General features: G+C 36.0%; 1 protein-coding gene across 2 annotated transcripts in view; it reads left to right on the top strand.

Moving 5' to 3' along the window:
* The first annotated feature begins 16,129 nt into the window (after window positions 1-16,129).
* LOC107572222 (semaphorin-3F-like) overlaps window positions 16,130-21,118 on the top strand; it is a 67,417-nt gene continuing 62,428 nt past the window's right edge. For both annotated transcript variants that reach the window (XM_016258652.1, XM_016258651.1), the window contains exons 1-2: window positions 16,130-16,461; window positions 19,780-19,924. In XM_016258652.1, coding sequence (XP_016114138.1) covers window positions 19,813-19,924 — 112 coding nt within the window. In that variant the 5' untranslated portion in view covers window positions 16,130-16,461; window positions 19,780-19,812. The remainder of the gene's footprint in view (window positions 16,462-19,779; window positions 19,925-21,118) is intronic.

Genomic DNA, 21,118 nt, shown 5'->3' with positions numbered 1-21,118 from the left:
TTCCAACAAGTCAAGATGAAAGGAGGTCTTTGTTGTTTCCCTTCAGGGCAATGAAAATACTGAAAACACCAATAGTATAAATCTCTCCTGTAATACAGCCCTGGGTCGTACTGTCCTCAAGCTCTTAATGACAATGGGGGGATAAAATCAGTGTTCTTCTAACAATACAATGAGATAAGAACAAGTTAAAAGGAAGTGGACAATTATTACAAATGGGAGAGAGTGAGATTGTAAGCTGAGGGTGGAGACCAGGTGAATTGTATTTCCCGAAAGCTCCTTGCAGTCAAACGTCGGATCTGATAAGCCACCGGGCCTTTGCAGACACCCATGTCCCTCAACGTAGGTACTGAGGTATTAGCGTGACAAGATCTAGGTTTGAGTTATGGGACAGAGCATGTTAAGGAGCAGATCGTTGGGATGGAGATTATACTGTTGGACACACAAAAGGGCTGGGTGGGGACAGGCTGGTGCTTGGCGTGTGAATTATATCATGATCTTTTGGGGACAGGAGCAAGCCATGCACGACATGAGCATTAGTGATGGAAAAGACCCTCAGCACTCACGCGAACACACACTCATGCGAATACTCCCAAATACCACCCAGACCACGACAGGGAATTGCCCTCATCCTCTGTGCATGTCATCTTGTCTGCTGAGATACTATCTGCCGGCTCTTTGTTTAACACCAGCAAAACAAATCTGTTTGTCTTCACTCATAGTTAGAAGCGCACTTACCACTCCACAGCACTTTGATGTCACAGCAGGGAATTTTATCCATCGTTTTGTTTTTTGATTAAAGCCAGATAAATTGCCGGCGAGACACTGCAGGTGAATAGGGTAAAAAACAATAACTACTAGTTATCGCCTTACTTACCCAGCTGATTGATTACATTGATAATTGCCAACATTTATTACAAGTTTTCTAAAATGATAGGTTTAGATATGCAAATTAGTCATTATTTAATGAAATATGCGCTAATTTGCATACATTTCTAGTACAAAAATCTAAATACTGGATGATGTCAGTTTCAAAATTCTTGTTTCATTTTTTTGACATATTAGAGTCAAAAGTTTTTACAGAGAGAATTTTGGGTATCTCATTTTTGTCACTCCTTAATTCAGAAAATGCTTAGAACGGACAGAAAACACTATATTTTCACAATTTTGGGGGGATTAAAATGTTGTATATAATCAAGCAAATTATATATGAACAAATCCCCTGTAAAAACCTTCAGGATATAGACAGGAATAAAAGTTTGGTGTGTGTGTAAGTGCTACTGAAGTGGACATTTATTGCTCAGTGTAGGAGAAAAAACACATTTTGAGAAAACGGCCTTTAAAAATATGTATTGTAATCGAAATCTATTGCCACAGATAGATAAAGTGCTAGAAAAAAAAACACTTAACAGTGTCTTTTGGATATTTTCTTTCCACTAGTCTGAAAAAACACTTTATGAAAAACCAAAAAGCCCAAAATCTCAAACTTGACAGGTGCATGGAAAAACAGTGTTTTGCCCGCAGTGTCTCCCCTTAAGAAGCACAACAAATGTGACATGCCATTCTCAAGAAATATTAGAAAAATCATTATTTAAAGGAATATGTTAATTTGCTGAAAATGTACTCATCCTCATGCAATCCATGATGAGTTGGTTTCTTAATCAGAACAGATTTGGATAAATTTAGCATTGCATCACTTTCTCACCAATGGATCCTCTGCAGTGAATGGGTGCCGTCAGAATGACAGTCCAAACAGCTGATAAAAACATCACAATAATCTACAAGTAATCCACACAACCCCAGTCCATCAATTAACATCTTGTGAAGTGAAAAGCTGCATATTTGTTATAAATTCATCTATATATATATATATATTATGGTATCATGATATCTCAATGTATCTTTGGTTGCATTAAAGCTCATACATTACTTGTTTTCACAGTCATAAACTGGTTGCAGTCATAAAGTGTCTGGAATGCTTTATTGATTAGATTTTTGTGAAGAAGCAATCAAACATTTTTATTGAAGAAAGTTTTAACCACAAACATGCTTGTGTGAGTCAAAAATGATCGGCATCTAGTTTCCCCCTACATTTTCCGTGATGTGGTATTTTCATCTGACATTCCAGTAATTCCTTAATAATTGTGTCTTTTATCATGTGAGCTAATTGTTTTCAGATTTAGTTTGCTGTTTTTTATATCAAAAGTTTGCTACCCCTAGAACGCACATGTGAGTTTATGTATATATATTTTGGGGTAGGTATGACATTTTTTATTATTTTTTAAGAAACTAATATTTTTGTTCAGCAAGGATGCATTAAATCATAAGTGGAAGTAAAGACTTACATTGTTACAAAAACAATCATAGAAAATAGAAAAAGTTTTCACAACGTTACAGTTTGCACTGTATTTTTGATGCAGCTGGTGAACATAAAATACTTCTTTCAAAAACATTAAAAGAAAAATCTCACCAGCCCTTTCCTTTGAACAGTTGTGTATTAAGAAAAAAAGAAACATTGCCTTTACAGTGAATCATGACTATTTTAAACATCAGATTTAGCAGCTTGTGAACAAACTAAAGAATAGGTTCACATACAGTACATTTTAAATCATAAATCACAGTAAAAAAATATATGTCTAACATTTGACAGACATCATTTAACAAGTTTTTATGTCTTGGTATTTGTTTTATCAATAAAGGTGAATAATAACAGATATAGTGCAGAGGATCACTGGCTTAAGAAACTCTAGGAAACAACACACTGTCTGTCAGAATCCACTCTTATGTTTTTTTTTATGTGGCCTTTAATTTGCTTCAAGTGCCTAAGTCAACAGCCACAGTGCCTTGGTAACAAAAGCATTTCCAACGCGCCTAATCCTCCTGGCTCCTGACTGCCAGAGCCCTGAGGTTTGCATTCACACTAGACCAAAGAGCTGCCGCCATAATGCACCTTCATTTAGCTTTTGTTAGGTTCAAAACAATGAACTGCAATCATCACAATGAGCAGAAGACAGAGTACCCTGTAAAAAATGTTTTGATTAAAACTGTACTGAACTGAACTGTATATAATAACATTTAATGGTGTAAGATTAATATGAAGGTGATTTATACTTTCATTTTTGAAAAAAATAAAAATAAAACGTAAAATATTTTTTCATGAAAGGATTGTTGAAGATAATATAAACTGTTATATAATTTAATTTACAATATTTTACTTTAAAAGTACACAACAGTTCCAAATTTTTAAGTCATTTTTTTAAAGTCAGTTTTTGAAAGAAGTCTCTTAAGCTCACAATGCTGCATTTATTTGCTAAAAAAATACTGTAAGCACATTGATATTGTGAGATATTAATACAATTTAAAATAAAAAAAAATAATTAAATTAAAATTGTTTAATATATTTGAGTGAATATTTCAGTTTTTTAGCTGATAATTCAATGTTTGAAACATTTCAGTCAGGTTTTCGTAAATGCCATTCTACAGAGACTGCACTTTTGAAGGTTCTTAATGATATTTTAATATCATGTGATTCGGGTGATTTTGCAGTCCTTGTGTTCTTAGATTTGACGGCCGCTTTCGATACAGTCGATCATGCTGTTCTCATTGATTGTTTAGAACATTGTGTTGGTTTAAGAGGTGTCGCTGTAGATTGGTTTAAATCGTATTTTGCAAATAGGAGTTTTTCAGTGAAGATGGATGAACATTACTCGAGTAATGCTTTTTTGCCCTGTGGGGTTCCCCAGGGTTCTATTTGGGCTCCTTTGCTTTTTTCTCTCTATATGCTCCCTCTTGGCTCGATTTTTAGAAAACATGGTTTGTCATTTCACTGTTATTGTTATTACTCACTTTATTTTGGGATTAGCCAGACAGCTTTATCGCGTTTGCAGCTTGTTCAAAATGATGCGGCTAGACTCTTGAGTGGGGTTAAAAAGAGGGAGCCTATTATTCCTATTTTACGCTCACTACATTGGTTGCCTGTTTGCTTTAGAGTGGCTTTAAAAATTTTGCTCCTCGTTTATAAACCTCTAAATGGTTTGTCCCCTTCTTATCTCTGTGAGTTATTGACTAAGTATCAATCCACTAGATCCTTTCGGTCTTCCAACCAGGATCTATTGTTTATCCCTAAGTCAAGGCTTAAGTGCAGGGGAGATCGTGCTTTCTGTATTGCTGCCCCCAGGCTTTGGAACGCCTTGCCACTATCCATTAGACAAGCATCTTCTCTTAATATTTTTAAGTCCAGGCTAAAGACATTTTCATTTTCTAAAGCGTGTGGCTGATGGGATATTTGTATGATTTTATAATTTTTCTGGTTGTTTGTTGTGTGTTTCTCTGTTTTTAATGACCTACTGGAAAGCACATTGGTCAATGGAAGTTGTAATTAATTGTGCTATATAAATAAATTGTCATTGCCACTGTCATTAAAAATATAAGGCGAAGCTGAATTTTCAGCATCATTACTCCAGTCTTCAGTGCCACATGATCCTTCAGAAATCTTTCTAATATGCTGATTTGGTGCTCAAGAAACATTTCTTATTATTATCATCAATGTTGAAAAATGTTGTGCTGCTTAATATTTTTGTGGAAAAATTATATTATATTATTCTTTGATTAATATAAATTTCAAAAGAACAGTATTATTTATTTGAAATAAAAATATTTTATAACAATTCAAATGAAACAATAAAATCTGTTTGATCAATTTAATGCATCCTTGCTGAATAAAAGTATTGATTTCTGAAAGAAAGAAAAAACCTTACTGACCCCAAACTGTTGAATGGCAGTTTGGCACTATTTCAGTCATATTTATTTGGTTGCTTATCTGTTGCTCTGTTTTAAAATAGTCTTGTTTGTTTATTGTTATGGAGGTAATGAATTTCTATATACTTAAATTAATATTTATTATTACTTTATCAGTGTACCAGGACTTTAGTATAGACACATTTAGAGACAATATAAGGTGGAAATGCAATGTTCAATATGGCCGCTGAATGTCATGGTTTTTAGTTAAAAGAGCCTTCTGGTGTATCCTGATTTGAGCTAAAAATTTAAATTTTATGACGCCAGTTGTCGGATTTAATTGGTGATTTAACATGTTATTGAAATGAAAGCGTATAGCAACAGTCTTGGATATTTCAGTCTCTTTTCATTCAAGCAGATTGGAGGTGTATTTACATGACTAGAAAAATAGCTGCCTGGGGATGCTGCCAAGATGGCCGTTGAGTGAACTGACTTGCCTTAAAGGGACATTGGTATCTCACTAAAGTGGAGGAATAATGTAGGTTGCTTTCTTTCTCTCTTTCTTTGGCTGGAGCATCAGATACGAATAACCTCCTGTATTACTAACAACATCATTAAATATCATTAAAAGTAACAATTATATTTATGACTAACTTTCATAACTAAGCAAGGATATTCATTTATAAGTGCATTTATAAGATCACTCTGAAGGTAATTTTCTTGCAGACATATAAATGAGCTCTATAGGTCTGAATGCTCCCACAATACACTTCATCCACATATATGATCTTAGAAATGTATTTAAATAAAGATATCCAGTTTCAAAATGATTTGAGTCAAAGGTTTTATATGCTGATTGAGTGAATTGAAATTACGTTGCTTCTTGCTAGTTTTGCAACACTTCCAAAGTGAAATGTCCAATGTGTTGCGCTAAAAGCACTTTCAGTTTGATCAAAAACAGATGATTGTCCATCTAACAGTGGTTATTACATATCATGGCAGTTCAGAAATAAAATGTTTGGTGAAAAAACTAACCGACAGTGTTAACAAAAGCAAACATGAAATGAAAATGCAATCATGAAATTTTAGTTTACTTCTACAAGTCTTTGAGGTCTTTTATCATGATTCATGTTTCACGGGATTTGTACCAGAGCGCCTCTCATCGCGAATACAACACTGTACCAGGTGGGCTACCGAGCAAGTTTACAATATCAGAAAAGCCAATACATATGAGTCTACAATTCCTGTGCTGTGGTAAAAGTATAGTAACAATGCATTTTGCAAGGAACTGTGCAAAAATAAGTCTTTATTAATCAATAATCTGCCCCTTTAATCATTATTTGTGTAAAATAGAATAATAGTTGTAGGAGTTTGCTACTATATGCAAAACTATAGAGTGAGGCATGTGTTGCTGGTGAGCCTCAGTTGTAATAAAAGTGGCTGCCAAATGCATAAATCAAACATACTGGTGATTTTAAGATATGTGTGATGCTTTTGAGCACTGCAACCCAAGACAGTAATGATGGCGTTTAACATTATGCATGATGTTGTGTTTCTCCGTTTCAGTTTTTTTTCCTTCTCTGTGGCTTGCCTTAATGCTTTAGTAGTGTTTCATGTGAAACAGCTCTGTTATGGAGATTTTATTGCTTGCAGGAGTTTGGGTTTTGTCCCCAATGTAGTCCAAGTCTTTGTATTCCGGGGTGTTCCGCCATTGTTCTGGGTGTGGTGGGTGGTGTCATAAGAGAAAAGAGATCCACTCAGTCCCATTCTCTCACAATAGCATAAAATCCAGGTTTAAGACAAAAATCCTTGCTTGTTTAGTTTACAATTTGTCAATTTTCTAATCAACCTATTTTTTGCATTGACACAAACATGATATCATAGCATTTAGATGGCCTTAAATGTACAAAAGAGCTCTGTTTTGTACTCTATCAGGCGTAGATAAGACTATTTCAAAACCTCAAACACTGAGATCATTGTTTTCATTTCTTCGTTCAGACTCTTCTAATTGTGCATGCTTAATTATGCAATTTAACAAGCTGTTGCCATCCATCAGTCTAAGGTTTCTATAGAAATATATTTTTGTGTTCTGTAAACACATGCAGTGTTGTCTGCCTTCTTCATTGTTTGTGGTTCTTTATGATGGAGGATTTATATGATTTTTACAATGGCAGTTATGCTGGGTGGTTTGGCCTATTGCAAAAGTGCCAGTCTTGGCAAGGCTTTATTGGTTGCATTAGCATTAGCACTGGCATACACAAGAACAAGTCGTATTATATTATATTATATTATATTATATTATATTATATTATATTATATTATATTATATTATATTAGGCCATACACATTTATTTCACCACAAGCTCTTAATCTTTCTAAGCATGTCCAAGTCTTTTACCTTTCAAAGTGCTTTCATTTTTCGTTGCTTACGATGATTGCTGACTCTATAATTGCAAGCTTTCTCGGGATCAAGTATTATTTGATTGGACCCTCATGACATGATATTTCAGTAGTGGTTGATCTCTGTTTGTTTACTTTTTTAGATGATTGAGATACTACAGATGAAGTGCATTGTTTAACAAGTCACCGCACGATACAGCATCCTCCAGCCACTTTAAGATCTCTCTGATGAGATTATCGCAACTTCGATTAAAATGGGGCTGGATCATTTTCCTAATGGGAGTTTGGGAGGAGCACATAATGATGCTTATAATGGCAACAGTCATAAAGAAAATGGTATGTACAAGACTACTTACCTCCCTCCTTCCATGAATTCATCCAGCATAACCTCTCCACCTTAAATCTACATTTTCTTAGTATCGTGTAGCCTGCTCATTAAAGATTTGATGATCAAAAGATTTCATTATTGTAGGTTCAAACCCCTCAAGGGTTGATCCATCAGTTGTGCCCTTAAGCAAGACCTCAGGTTACTCCAGCAGGATTGATCTGGTAATAAATTATATAATAATTATATATAAATGTATAAATATATACACTGATGGCCAAAATTTGGAATAATTATTATTTTTTTTAAATATTCTTGAAAGAAGTCTCTTAAAACTGCATTTATTTGATCGAATATACAGTAAAAACTAACTATTCAAGATTTCATTATTGTAGGTTCAAACCCCTCAAGGGTTGATCCATCAGTTGTGCCCTTAAGCAAGACCTCAGGTTACTCCAGCAGGATTGATCCGGCAATAAGTTATATAATAATTATATATAAATGTATAAATATATACACTGATGGCCAAAATTTGGAATAATTACAATTTTTAAAAATATTCTTGAAAGAAGTCTCTTAAAACTGCATTTATTTGATCGAATATACAGTAAAAACTAACTATTTACATAAATGAAATTGCTAACTTTCCATAGCAATGTGCAGAGAATGCTAAACTAGAGTCATTTTGGCCATTCCATTTTGGAAAAACAAGCTACACTTGGTTATCCTTTCCCGCATGGCTTAAAGGATATAAACACTTGAACTGAAGCCTGAAAGTGTTTTGATAGGAATTACTCTGTGTATCTTGGGCCTAATGTACAAAAATGCTTATTACAGTTTATTTTACACTGACTTGTTGTATAAAAGTTATACATTCAAACTTATCCATTCAATCTAGACAGCTTTATATAATGGACAGCTGAGTGAGAGAGAGAGAGAGAGAAAGAGAGAGATGTAGAGAGATGTAGAGAGATCCAGTCCAATTTTATAGTTGTTTTAGAAATAATATTTTTTCAAGTTGTTTTTGCTTTAAAAACAAGTTTTACTGATATATATGTGGCTGATTTTTCACGTTTTAAACTTTCACCTAGTTCCCTCTTGGTTTTCATTCAGACCATCCAATCAGCATCTCCATTCACCCCTATCAGTCAAAATGAGCATTTCATCATACTTCTGCCCTTCACTTCATCATTCATTTGTACTTTAAACTCCTTTAAACTGTCATTTTTATGGTCAAAGGTGAGATGACAGAATGTTTTTTTTAGTCCAGTGGGCAGAGCATGTGCCCGCAAACCAGATCTGTACTTCCCTTGGACCGAACCCAAACCCTGACGCATAAATTAATCATAACATAACCCTCCTATGATTTACACATGCATTTGCCTCTGTTTGTCAAGGTTGTTCCATTTGCACTGAATTAAATCAGTGTTTGAACTTGGTCAAATGGGGAGGCGGGGGTGGGGGTGGGGGGGCATTGGCACCCCCAACTCACCCCAGCCCGAGCGTGTGTGTTCCCACAGAACGAGCCAGGATGAGGTCTGGACTGGAATGAAATACATTACAGAGGACTGTTGAATTAGCAGTGCAGCACAGAGCTCTGGTTTGTGGTATTATTCAATTAAGGTGTATTTATTGAAGACATTTTTAAACATTGATTCTGTGTGGTGGAGGATGAAAGTGTAGTTTTACATTTGAATCTGTGAGTGAGTGAACTGGCACACACACACACACACTTGGCAGTGGCTCTGTTCCAGCGCTCTCGAGAGTGTGGTCTGTTTGTGTTGGTCTGTGGACAGCGGATTCAACCTCTTCCTTTCACATATAATGGATAAAAAGTGTAAGGAAACTAGTGAACGAGAAGGGAGAGAGACTGTCTAGACTACTCGATCCTTGGCATAACTGTCAGTCACAATACAAGCTCTTAAATTTTATTCTTCAGTTATTCAATACAGATGGTATTTTGGGCTGGCTACAAATAGCTGGTTGGTTGGTAATATATATATTATTGTATACTACTTCTACTACTATTACTACTACTAGTACTACTATGCTATGATTAAATGCTTCTGAGAATTCAATACAAATGCAAAAAAACTGACAACTGAAACTATAAATCAAACAAATCCCTAAGCTTAGCCTTAAGAACAGCATGAGGGATGATTTTTTCTTGATTGAAATAAGCTTAAGTACATTTATATACAAATGTCAAACAGCTGAAACATAATGTTTTCCTCTCTCTTGAAGGTCCAACACATTTTATGTCCTCGCCCTGTATACAGGACCTCGGTGATGGTGACTCATAATATTTCATTCTGCCAAAGCATCAATAAAACTTCAGTTCTTATTTTGAAAGTTGACAAAGAGTGTGCCCGTCCACGATTCTCATATAAAACCTGTTTTCACAGCTGTAGAAAGAAAATGAGACAAAAAATCTGAACTTTGGGAAAGATGTAAAAACTCTGCTTTGAGGTTATTTGGAGCAGAGTGTTTGAGCGGAGATGAAGACCTGTGAATGCTCAAGGTGAGAGGCAGAGAACGTTTCTCATATATATGCTAATGAGAGAGACGGGACATCAGCTCTACCGCTGGCTTGTGCAGGAGGCTTTTTTAAAGTCATATCTTGTCACATCATAAGGTTCCTATTGAGGCTGTGAGATTACTACATGTTCTCTCATGAATTCAACCACTTAATATGCTGTACTGTTTGAGGGTGTGTTGTGTGTGTGCTGTACATATGGGAAAGTTCTAGAGTGTGTGTCCATCACTGAGGAATACTTACACTGTAGTTTGCTTTGATTCTGCTCCATACAGAATTTTGGATCTCAACATCCCAGTTCTCACACGGTGGTGCGGCATTCAGAATTGAGTTGGAAACGGCTTTTCAATTCCTGGATTTGAATTGAATTTGATTTAAGGTAGCAAACAGGATGCAGAATTTGAGCTCCAATTTAAAAAAAGGATAGTAGAATGATTAGACTGATTTTGAGCAATTTTTATTTGTTCATTTGGAAGTTTGCAAACCTTTGAAATTTGAGGTTTTATAGACCCTACAGACAGACAGACAGACATCTTGCTCTGGTTCAATACAATTAAATTCAGATTCTAATGATAAATTCCAATAATTCTTGCAATAATTCTTCAATTCTGAATTTGGTCTCAGCCTGGTTATCATCGTTTTAACACTGTATGGAAATAGAGCCCAGACATTCTGGGAAATATCTCCTTTTTTGTTCTATGGCAGAATTAAAGTAATATTAAATGTAAGTAAATGATGACGGAATATTTAACTTTGGGTGAACTATTCTGTTAAGGCAGTTGCTCTGATGCAGTATATTATAATAATATTTGTTTGTCAGTATTTTATTTCTACTTTCAGAGGTTAGATTGTTTTAACATCAGTTTCTCAGCTGATTCAGAAACAAAGGCTGTTCTTTTCGGGCCATATTCATTGTTATGGTAGCACGTTAGCATTGACCCAAAAGCTTTGCGTTGAGAAGCCAAGAGTGTTTTCGTGAGCTTTCATCCTCATAAAAGTAGAGGAAGTGCTGCTGGTGACCGAGTTTGATTTTAAGTGTCCAGAAAACAGGTATTCCCCAGGGAAAACACCTGAGAGCGGTGTTTATTTCCAACCCCATCTCATGAAAGTGTGTATAAATAGTACACCAAATAAAAACGAAAACTCGTGGTATTGATGTGCAAAAATGGACTTTGGCGTGTATATGCTACGTGATGGGTAGGATTAGGGTTGTGGGGTAGATGCATATCACATGTACGCGAAAACTGCGTGTCATATGCACGGCAACAAATTTCGTATCATATGCACGCGAAAACGGCGTATTATATGCATGCCAAACACATGCGTATCGTGCATGCCAAAGTCCATTTTTGCGTATCAATACCACAAGATTTTGTTTTTATTTGGCGTACTATTTATACGCGTTTTTATGAGACCGGGCTCTTAGTTCCAAGCGCTAATAGCGTTAATGCCTCCTGAGTGATTCAAATGGCTGATGTGATACATCTTCTTTGATTGGGTACAAATAGAGGCCTAGTCAACAGAACCTCTTAGCACTGAGACATGAGTGACTTTTTAACCTCCAGGAATTAAGAAAGAGTACAGGATGGTTTCCAAATCTCCTAGCACCTGAGGGAAACCCGTATAGGAGACTAATCAGGACCATTAGCAGTGAGACGGGCCCGACCGAATGGTGCAAGGAACAATCACTGCTTTTTACAGTACTTTAGTGAGGGGGCATGAGGTTGTATCAGGCTGGACAGAAATAGAGATCTTGTGTCTGTTTTTGAAGAGCATTGAAGGACGTTTTCAGAGTGAGAGGAGAAAATGAGGCTGTTTGCTTCAAAGGAAAGTTTCTTCAAAGATTTCAGTATCAATGTTTCAGTGCCACCAGTCAACTGATGATCCTTGATTGCCGAGCACCAAATGTAACAAAAGATCAACATAAAATTGGTTCATAAATTGTCTGTGCTATTTGTAGGTCTTTTATTAATCTTCTGAAGTGATACAACAGCATCATAATCAGTATGATCTTTTGAAAATTGACATCAAACCTGCTGTATTACATATTGATGTGGCACATTTAAATGTAATAAACACAAATTTAAGAAATAAAGGAGATATTTTTTAAAATAACAATTAAAATTTTTAGTTTTGCACACAAATACAAATGTTTTTATTTTTATTATTTAAAGAAAATAATACATTTATTTAGCTCGGATGCAATAAATTGCTCAAAACAAGAGTTTTCAACATTGATAATAATAAGAAATGTTTCTTAAGCAGCAAATCAGCATATTAGAATGATTTCTGAAGGATCATGTGACACTGAAGACTGGAGTAATGATGCTGAAAATTCAGCTTTACCATCTCAGGAATAAATTACATTTTAGAATGTATTAAAATAGAAAACCGTTGTTTTAAATTGTAATATTTCAAAATGTTACTGTTTTTACTGTATTTTTGATCAAATAAATGCAGCCCTGGTGAGCATGAAATACTTTTTCCCCCAAAGACATTATAAAAAAAATAATATCTTACAGACCCCAAACTCTTGAATGATACTGTAGCGCACAAGTCATATGGATCATTTTCATGGTACTTTTATAACACTTTTGTATTATAAAAAATATTATAAAAATGATATGTTTGTAAATCATCTCTTTTTGTGTTTCACATAAGTAAGAAAATCATACAGGTTTGGAACAATATAAGGCTGGATGATGACAGAATTGTTCCTTTAATTAAAAATAATTTTAAAAAGCTCATTCTTTTAAATAATTCCTAATTAAAAAATAATTAATAATTATTCATTAAAAAATAATTAAATAAATGTAGAATAAAATCCAAATGAGTTATAATATTTATGAAACTAGTTTTTAGTTTAAAAACATTCACAAAAATAAGGTTTTGTCAGATATCTTCTGGGGACATTTTAAGGCTATGCTCACATATGCATTCTTATTAACAAAAAAGCACAGAACTAAAGGGCCCTCAGTTTTCGACACACACCTCCACTGTGGGAAAGGTGTCGGGTTATTGACCCCTGAGGTAATCACAGTGTGAACACTTGGGACTAAAGTGTCTGCACCCTTCATTATCACCCACAGTTCACAGATACACACAGGTACAATAACACCTGAAGCCTCAGGGCTTTACTGCACCACAGGAACGCAGGCCTATTATTTCTGTTGCACAAGGTGCCTCTGCATGAGCTCGTCATGTCATCCCACTGAAACGCTCAACTAATATTTCTGCAGCCATATTAGAAATCGAGCCCTCGAGGGAAGATTCGATGTCGATACAGCAAACCGGATAAAAGACAATAGCATGGTGGAAACAAGTTCACAGGCTCACTCAGACTCCACATCCAGTCTTGACTTCTGAAATGCCTTTTATTTCAACATAAAGGACGGGGTGAAGGCTTCTGAGACAGTTGTGTGTAGACCTGCCTCCTCCAGAAGCCCCTCTCTGCCCCGCGCTGAAAAGATAAGTTGTCGAACTTGTCAGAGTTTGCCTGGAGGGAGACAAAGTCAGACTGCTTTCATTTACAGACATCTTCCATTTGACCTCTGCCAAGTCGTCTTTGAAAACTGTTTTATTGCAGGTCGGCGCGAGAGAGGAGGGAGGGGTGAATGGTTCGGCCGTGCTGAAAAGGACAAGATTACCCTTCATTCTCCGGTTCTGTCCATTCAACCTCTTCAGCCCGAGCCCAATCTCACTGGCAGGCTGCATTGTGACCGTAATGTGAATTTTGTGGTGAACATGGATTAAACAGGAGGCTAATAAAGAATGTGGCCCACGGGAAGTGAGCGACAGAAGTGCAGCAATGCGAAGCCTGGAATTAGCTTTTTCAATCTTTTTTGACAATTGCGGAATGACTTTTCATTAGTCGAAGGTTTTCAAATACCTTTGTGACGTGAGAGACAAAGATGTCTGTAAACTGACTGCTGCTACAGAACATTTCAATCATATTGATGTCCCACTTTTTTCCGACCATCCTATAGATTCTGCTGACCAAGTAGAAAGTGGTTCTATTCAAAAAGTTTGCAGAACTATGGGAAACTTGCTTCATAAACTTGTGTGTTGAGTTTGCAGATATATATATATATATATATATATATATATATATATATATATGTGTGTGTGTGTGTGTGTGTGTGTGTGTGTGTGTATGCACTACCATTCAAAAGTCTGGGGTCAGTAAGTTTTTTTTTTTATTCATTAAAAGCAAATTAAATTGATCAAAATACAATAACGACTTTAACATTGCTACAAAAACATTTAATTTCATATTTCAAATTAAATATGTTCTTTTGAACTTTCTTTTCATCAAAGAATCCTGGAAAAATGTATAATGGTTTCCATAAAAATATTAAGCAGTACAACTGTTTTGTTATTGCTGATAATAATAAGAAATGTTTCTTGAGCAGAATCTGAATATTGAATTCAAATCTGAATATTAGAATGATTCCTGAAGGACCATGTGACACTGTAAAATAATGGCTGCTAAAATTACATTTTAAATGTATTCAAATAGAAAACAGTTATTTTATTGGTAATAATATTTCATATATTCTTTTTAATTCAGAAAACTGTGCATTTTTTGTAGCATGTTAGATTGCTCCACTTTGTTTGCCATCTGTGTGTTTTAACATTACCTTGTGTTCATGTTGTAGGAAAGATACATACCACAAAATCCATCCTGATTTCTCCCAGAGGTTTTGCCAAGCATTCCTCATGGGTTCAACACTCTCTATATCAAGCAGTCTGAGTGTTGCAGTGACACAATTTTGCTATCACATTAACTGAGGAAGACACACACGTTCATTTCCAATAGATGGATGTCGTTAAGTTATGTCACAGCATGTCTTACATCAAAGAGAGCAGAAACTCATTTCTGTCTTTCTTTCTGAGCTACTCTGAGAAAGTAGACGAGTTGCATGCTGATATTGTCTGAAAATCTTGTACAGGTACTTTTTCAACCTTTAAGCATTGGTATGCCTTTTATCTAAAACTCTGTGTCATGTATTAACACGCAAAAAATGTACTCCCTAATACAAGAATGTGTTTCTGCTTACAGGCTGAGCTGAAGGGACTTGTGTGTGTGTGTGTGTGTGTGTGTGTGTGTGTGGTGTGCAAATGGTCCTGGATAAATTAAACCTGAGGCTCTCTAACTGTAACTGCTTTGCGTTGCTTATGCATTTCAACGCGAAAGCCTGTTTGAAAGAAGCAGCAGAACTGGATGTAATGATTCCAGTGTCACACAAAACTGATTTTCAAGGCTCTTAGAGTTACTAGAGAAGATTTTCACTGATGCAGTCCTTCAAGGGAAAACACTGAAGTTAAAAACCTTGCATATCTTGCACAATGCTCTCATGTTCTGACCTTTAATATGTAAACAAATAAAATATTTTGGCCATGGGAAATTTCCACTGCTCTCATTTATAGACCTACTATGAGTGTTTTAAGTGTCCTGTCTCATAGATAGATCGATAGCTGGTTGAATAGTACATTACAATATATGTTAAAATAAATAGTTTAGAGAGAGAGAGAGAGAGAGAGAGAGAGAGAGAGGGGGACTGATGGCTAGTTGTTAAATACTTTATGCCAGTGAATAGGCTCTGGAAGTCTGGGTTGTTTTATTTTTGAAAGTTTTTTTTGTATAGACACACTTTAATGTCTTGGCTATAAAAATCTATTGAAACACGCGCGCGCACACACACACACACACACACACACACACACAAAGACACACAATAATAACTTGCCCCAAGCCTATTATTATATAAAAAATATATCCCTGTCTTCAGAACATAATTCAGCCTTTAGTTAACTCTTGTTTAAATGTATGCTAGGGTAGTTGTGTTATTCAACAGCAAATATGCAAAATATAGGATTTTTTTCTCATTTAAGGGGGTTATGAAAATGCATAAATATTGCATTCCACATAGTACCACCTAATGAAACATGAATGTAATTGCATTCACAGAGATCCCCAGTGGACCGCTTGACAGTTCACTACAGTGGGTTGAAGATAATCACGGCAGCTCGCGCTGAAGGGGCGGTGCTCCAAGGTAAAGTCCCCACCCCATGGGCGTGTCGTACTCAAATGAGCGACAATGCATCCACCTGCCAAGCTGTTTAGGCAGCATTTGAGGCGAGCGAATGAGTGCGGGCTGAAGTGCGCTTGTGTTTGGAGATATTCAGACGGGCAGTCACGGCGCTGAAGCTGTTCATATCATGTGTTGTCATGTGGCTTTTATGCTTCTCTAACGCGTCTTAGCTTGATATCCAACGGGATTCCCAGCACTATAATAGAGAAGAAGAAGCACACCGCGCTCAGGTGTTCAGAGAGATAAGGACTGGACCTCACTATACCTGCAGGACCTGGGACATACGAACATAAACCAGAACTCAGACATTTCCTGGATTCACTCTTTGAATTGAGCTCAAAGTTCCTTCTGGACAGTTTGGAGCAAAGCAGGTAAACATTGGATTGCATTATTATTATTATTATTATTATTATTATTATTATTATTATGAGCTACATTTAAACGTCCAGATTTGATTTCTAAATGCAATGCAACTTTTTATTAACTCAGTTGGCTTTGCAGTGAATCCAGGTTCCTGCCATATCTATAATAATTATTTCCCGATATAACAGTCAGTGTTGGCATTAATATTTTTTCCTCCATTACGCAAAATGTAATTTCTTGAATTTATTTTTGCAATTGTTGTTTGCTGTATATGGGTAGTTGACAACATATCCACTGACTTTTTTAGTCAACATCAAGAATTTAGTTTAAAATGTGCATATATGATGTCAAGGGTCTTTTAACTGATCACCATTTTATCACCTACACAAGTTAATTTTAAATGGTTCTATATAATGACAAATTGATTTTCAAAAGTACAGTATTCTACATAGTACTTCAATGTAACGTGGTCCTAAACACTGCATGTATAGAATAAGCACAGAGGTAAAGTCACACCACAGAAACTGCTTGACGTTTCATGTTAATGTTGGTTAGATTAAGAATAACACATTCTCTGAACTTGCATTACCCACAACAGCTAATAATATCCCTGTATGCAGACTTAATAACCTTATAATTCTTTGCATTGTCACTTATTTCTACTCTCCACTGCGAGACTACGCTGCTCTACTTTGCATAGCTCCTTTCTTGCTGTTTCCCAGCGTTTTTCTAACACAAGTTAAGCATACACTGAGCTATCCGGGAGCTCCTGTATATATAACAGCACAATAGGCAGTTAAGACAGAGTGAGAGAAGTTTATTTTCATTGCTCTGCTGGGAAGCAGGAAAAAAAAAGAAACAAAATACATTGTCTCCAGGGGCCAGAGTACATGTCTTTACAAAATAAGCACGGCAACAATTTCACAAACTAGCAATAAACAAACACAATAAATGCAGATATGGGCTGTACATATTGATACTCTATTGCCAAATAGGGTAAAACATGTAGAAAGCAAGAATTGCATAAAAATAAATGCGACCAATTGACCTGTTGATCAGTCATAAGACTTGATTATGAATGTTGACAACTTGCATTTCCAGGAAAGCTGAATTTACAAGCCAAGTTCGATTTGTTGAATTATGAGATGCTGAAGAGCCCATTCTATTCATTGTCTTTTATTCATTTCTTTAATTAAATTCATCATATTGGAATTTATTAAATCACAGTTTAACAATGTGTTAATGCGGTAGCTGAGGAATTATTTTATTGCAAAAGTTGACATGACAGAGTGCCTCTTAATTGGGAGTTAAGTTTAAAACATTAATAAATCAAAAGTGTAACTGAAAGAATGAAATTTGAATGCAACAGCCTGAATGTTTCTTGCTATCCTACAATTTTTCACATAATATTTAGCCTGTTCTTTTAAAAAAAATGCCCTAAAAGCCATGCATTTTGGCGTGTATGTATTGATCTATTCTTTCACTGTATTTGTGAGACTGTATCCATAATTGCTTGCCTCCAACTGTCTGTGTGAAGTTGTTCATATAATTGTTTTTTAATTTCACTGGCTTGTGTGAGGTAAAGAGGCAGAGATTTTAGATAAACAGCCGGACAGTTAACAAATAGCTGAGGTTTGAACAGCTGCTTCCACTCATAAACGCTCTGCGGCCAGGCAGCGCTTTTTTGGACTGATCGTCTTCCGCTAGTACTACTTTTCAGTTTTTTGAGTTTGTTCTTTCATAAAAAAAGGGTATTACGCATGCAGTTGTGATCAATGTCAATGCCATGTGGCTTTGGGAACGGTATCATTGATTTAGATATATCCACACCGATTTACGTTTTTAAGATTAAGTGTCATGCCACCACTGAGCAGCATGTGTGCAGCCCCTCTGTGGGTGGCAGCCTTGTTCCTGTCCATCTGAAAGAGATGGACTATGTGGCAGCAGTGGGGTTTGTCAACACTCCCGTGGGGAATATCCTTTTGCTGTATGTTTCAAACAAATGTAACCAACCCCTTATTTTTTGGTGAAATGTTTAATGTGGAGGGCCTCTTAGCTTCTATTATTAAAGCAGCCAGCCCAGAGGTAAAACATGTGGAACTTTAAAATATCTGGAATACATATGGGCGAACAATATTTCAGATAAGACATTGAGTGAATAAGAGAATGCATTCAACATGTATTTTCCTTTTTCTTTGAATATTTTAATTTGATAAGCTGCTGTGATCAATAATATATGTTATAGCTGAAGGTGAGCAGCAGTTTTGTGAATAAGGTGCAAAACGTAATGAATCTAATTTACATGGGAAGGAAGCATGTTTATTAGTGGTCGACCGATATTGGTTTTTTGACAGCCGATGCCGATATCTTGGAAAGCAGGGTGGCCGATATAAAGCCAATATAATTTTATTTATTTTAATTAATATTTAAGAAATTTGAAATCATTTGAAAATTGTTAAAAAAATAAATGTTAAATAAACATACTTATACTTTAGATGACAAAGTATTTTTCACAAATAAATAAATATTTAATAAAATTATAATTAAAAAGGATGTGTCGATCGCGCTTCTCCAGTGAAGCTGAACTCTCCTCCTGTTAGCATTCAATTCTCACGGATCGACCGTCTCGCAGAGAACACACGATCATGCTGGATACAAATGCACACTTCACAAGATCTCACAACTGGATCCGACTAAGTTTGCAAGGTTTTTGAAATTAGATGTTTATTAGACATTCAAAGATTTGTTTAAATGATATAAATGCGTATTTGCTGAATGCTGACGGCAAACAAGAAAGTATTATAATGTTTGCCTTTCTATTGCTAATAATATAAAAGCAATCGTTATAAGAATTTTTGTATACATATTCCTTTGTTTAACCGTTCTGTCTAATTATTAGACAGACTTCTAGCTGTATTTAGACAGAACTGTTAACGACGATGGCAAACAAGAGGGAGAATGTGAGCACTGTGTGTTCAGGCGCTGGCGTTCTCAGCGCCGTCAAAAAAGTCCCGCCTCGAACGCATCGGCAAAACTGGAAAACTTATTGACCGATGCGATATTTAAAAAATGCCAAATATCGGCCGATATATCGGTCGACCACTAATGTTTATGCTTTGAAGAATGACACTGACTTAATTTGAATGCACTGTAGTGCATTAAAGTGTTTGCTGAAATATGGCATGCAAGTGTGCCAAATGTCGAATTCGCTCCGTAGTCGGTAACCCAAAGAAATAAACTATTTATTTAAGTATTTGCATCCTTTAACTTTGGAAAGCAGTAAGTGACATCAATATCATTTACAATAATGTGCTTTTTCTTCCCAGTGACCTCTTCAAGTGTGTCTTTCTGAATTCAACATGCTGTTGGGCAGTCTATGGTCAGTCCAGGTTCTCCTGGCTCTATCTGTTCCAACAATGGGTTCGGACGGTGAACCTCAGAACGCCCCTCGGGTCTTTTTGTCCTTCAAAGGTAAGAGAGCATTTCTGATTGGCTTCAGCTCCATTTGTGTGGCCTGTGGCTTTGAAGAACCGTGTGAATATTCTGGAATATACTTTTCTCATGTGCTACCTTCTGGTTTTCATGACTGAATTTGATGAGTTGATAAATGTTCTAGGTTCGGGAGGAAATTCACTGCGTAGACGGATTCTCCAGTCTAATCGCACACCGAATTAGTAAAAACCGTCTGTGCGTTTCTAATGGCTTTCCTGTCAGACGTCTCAGATTTTGCTCAGCCAGCTGCGTCCACTTTCATTCTGTGTCAGAGTAATTAAAAACACAAACAAGAGTTGAAGAAAGTCATTTCGAAACTTCAACACAGGTCAGAGAAATTTACAGAAAACCAAACATGCCGTTTCAATTATTTCGGTAGTATGTTTTTAAGTACATTTCTGGAATAATCGATAGCAGATGCAAAACCGGAGATGTTAGATGTTAGTGATGAAATGATGGCAGATGAGTCTACTGTTTTCGCACAGAGACTGAACTCTCTAACAGATTAACGCTTATTCCTACAAATAAAGCTCCTTAAAAGATTTTTACAGTCTGATGCATTAAAATAACCTTTTTATGTCAAAATCAGTTCCATTCTGATCTGAAGAAAAATAATGTACACTCTTAAAAAGAAAGGTTCTTTATTGGAATCGGTGGTTACATGAGGAAGAAGCTTTCCATTCGACAAAAGGTTCTTTAAAATGAAAAAAAATTATTCTTGAAAAATTGATTCTTTTAAGAACTGTTCACTGAAAGGTTCTTTGGAGAACATAAAATGGTTCTTCTGTGGCACTGATGCAGTACACCTTCAAATCAATTCATCAACTTTTTAACCAAGAGATCAAGTGAGTGAACTCAGTATTCTTATACAGTGAAAAATGGTTCTTAGTGAACCTAATGTGCTGCCAAAACCATTCAAGAAGCTTTATTTTTAGGAGTTCAATTGGCTAGGCTGTGTCTGGGATTTTAAGAAGCATCGTGTAGAGTTAAATTATCAAGATCAGCTACGCACATTAATATGCCCCAGGTCTAGGTCCGTCCTGCGATCAGCCATTTGAGAATAAGGACCGAGCAATTTCCCTGTTTGCCAAAGACTCAGTGTCCCAGACCAGAATGCACTGGTGGACTTAATTACAAAAGCTGGCATGCACAGTTCATTATTCAAGGCTTTTT

Source organism: Sinocyclocheilus grahami, unplaced genomic scaffold, assembly GCF_001515645.1.
Source record: "Sinocyclocheilus grahami isolate Dianchi unplaced genomic scaffold, SAMN03320097.WGS_v1.1 scaffold1719.1, whole genome shotgun sequence".
Taxonomy (NCBI): Eukaryota; Metazoa; Chordata; class Actinopteri; order Cypriniformes; family Cyprinidae; genus Sinocyclocheilus; species Sinocyclocheilus grahami.
The sequence above is the reverse complement of the archived record's forward strand: the minus strand, read 5'-3'. Positions and strand labels throughout refer to the sequence as shown.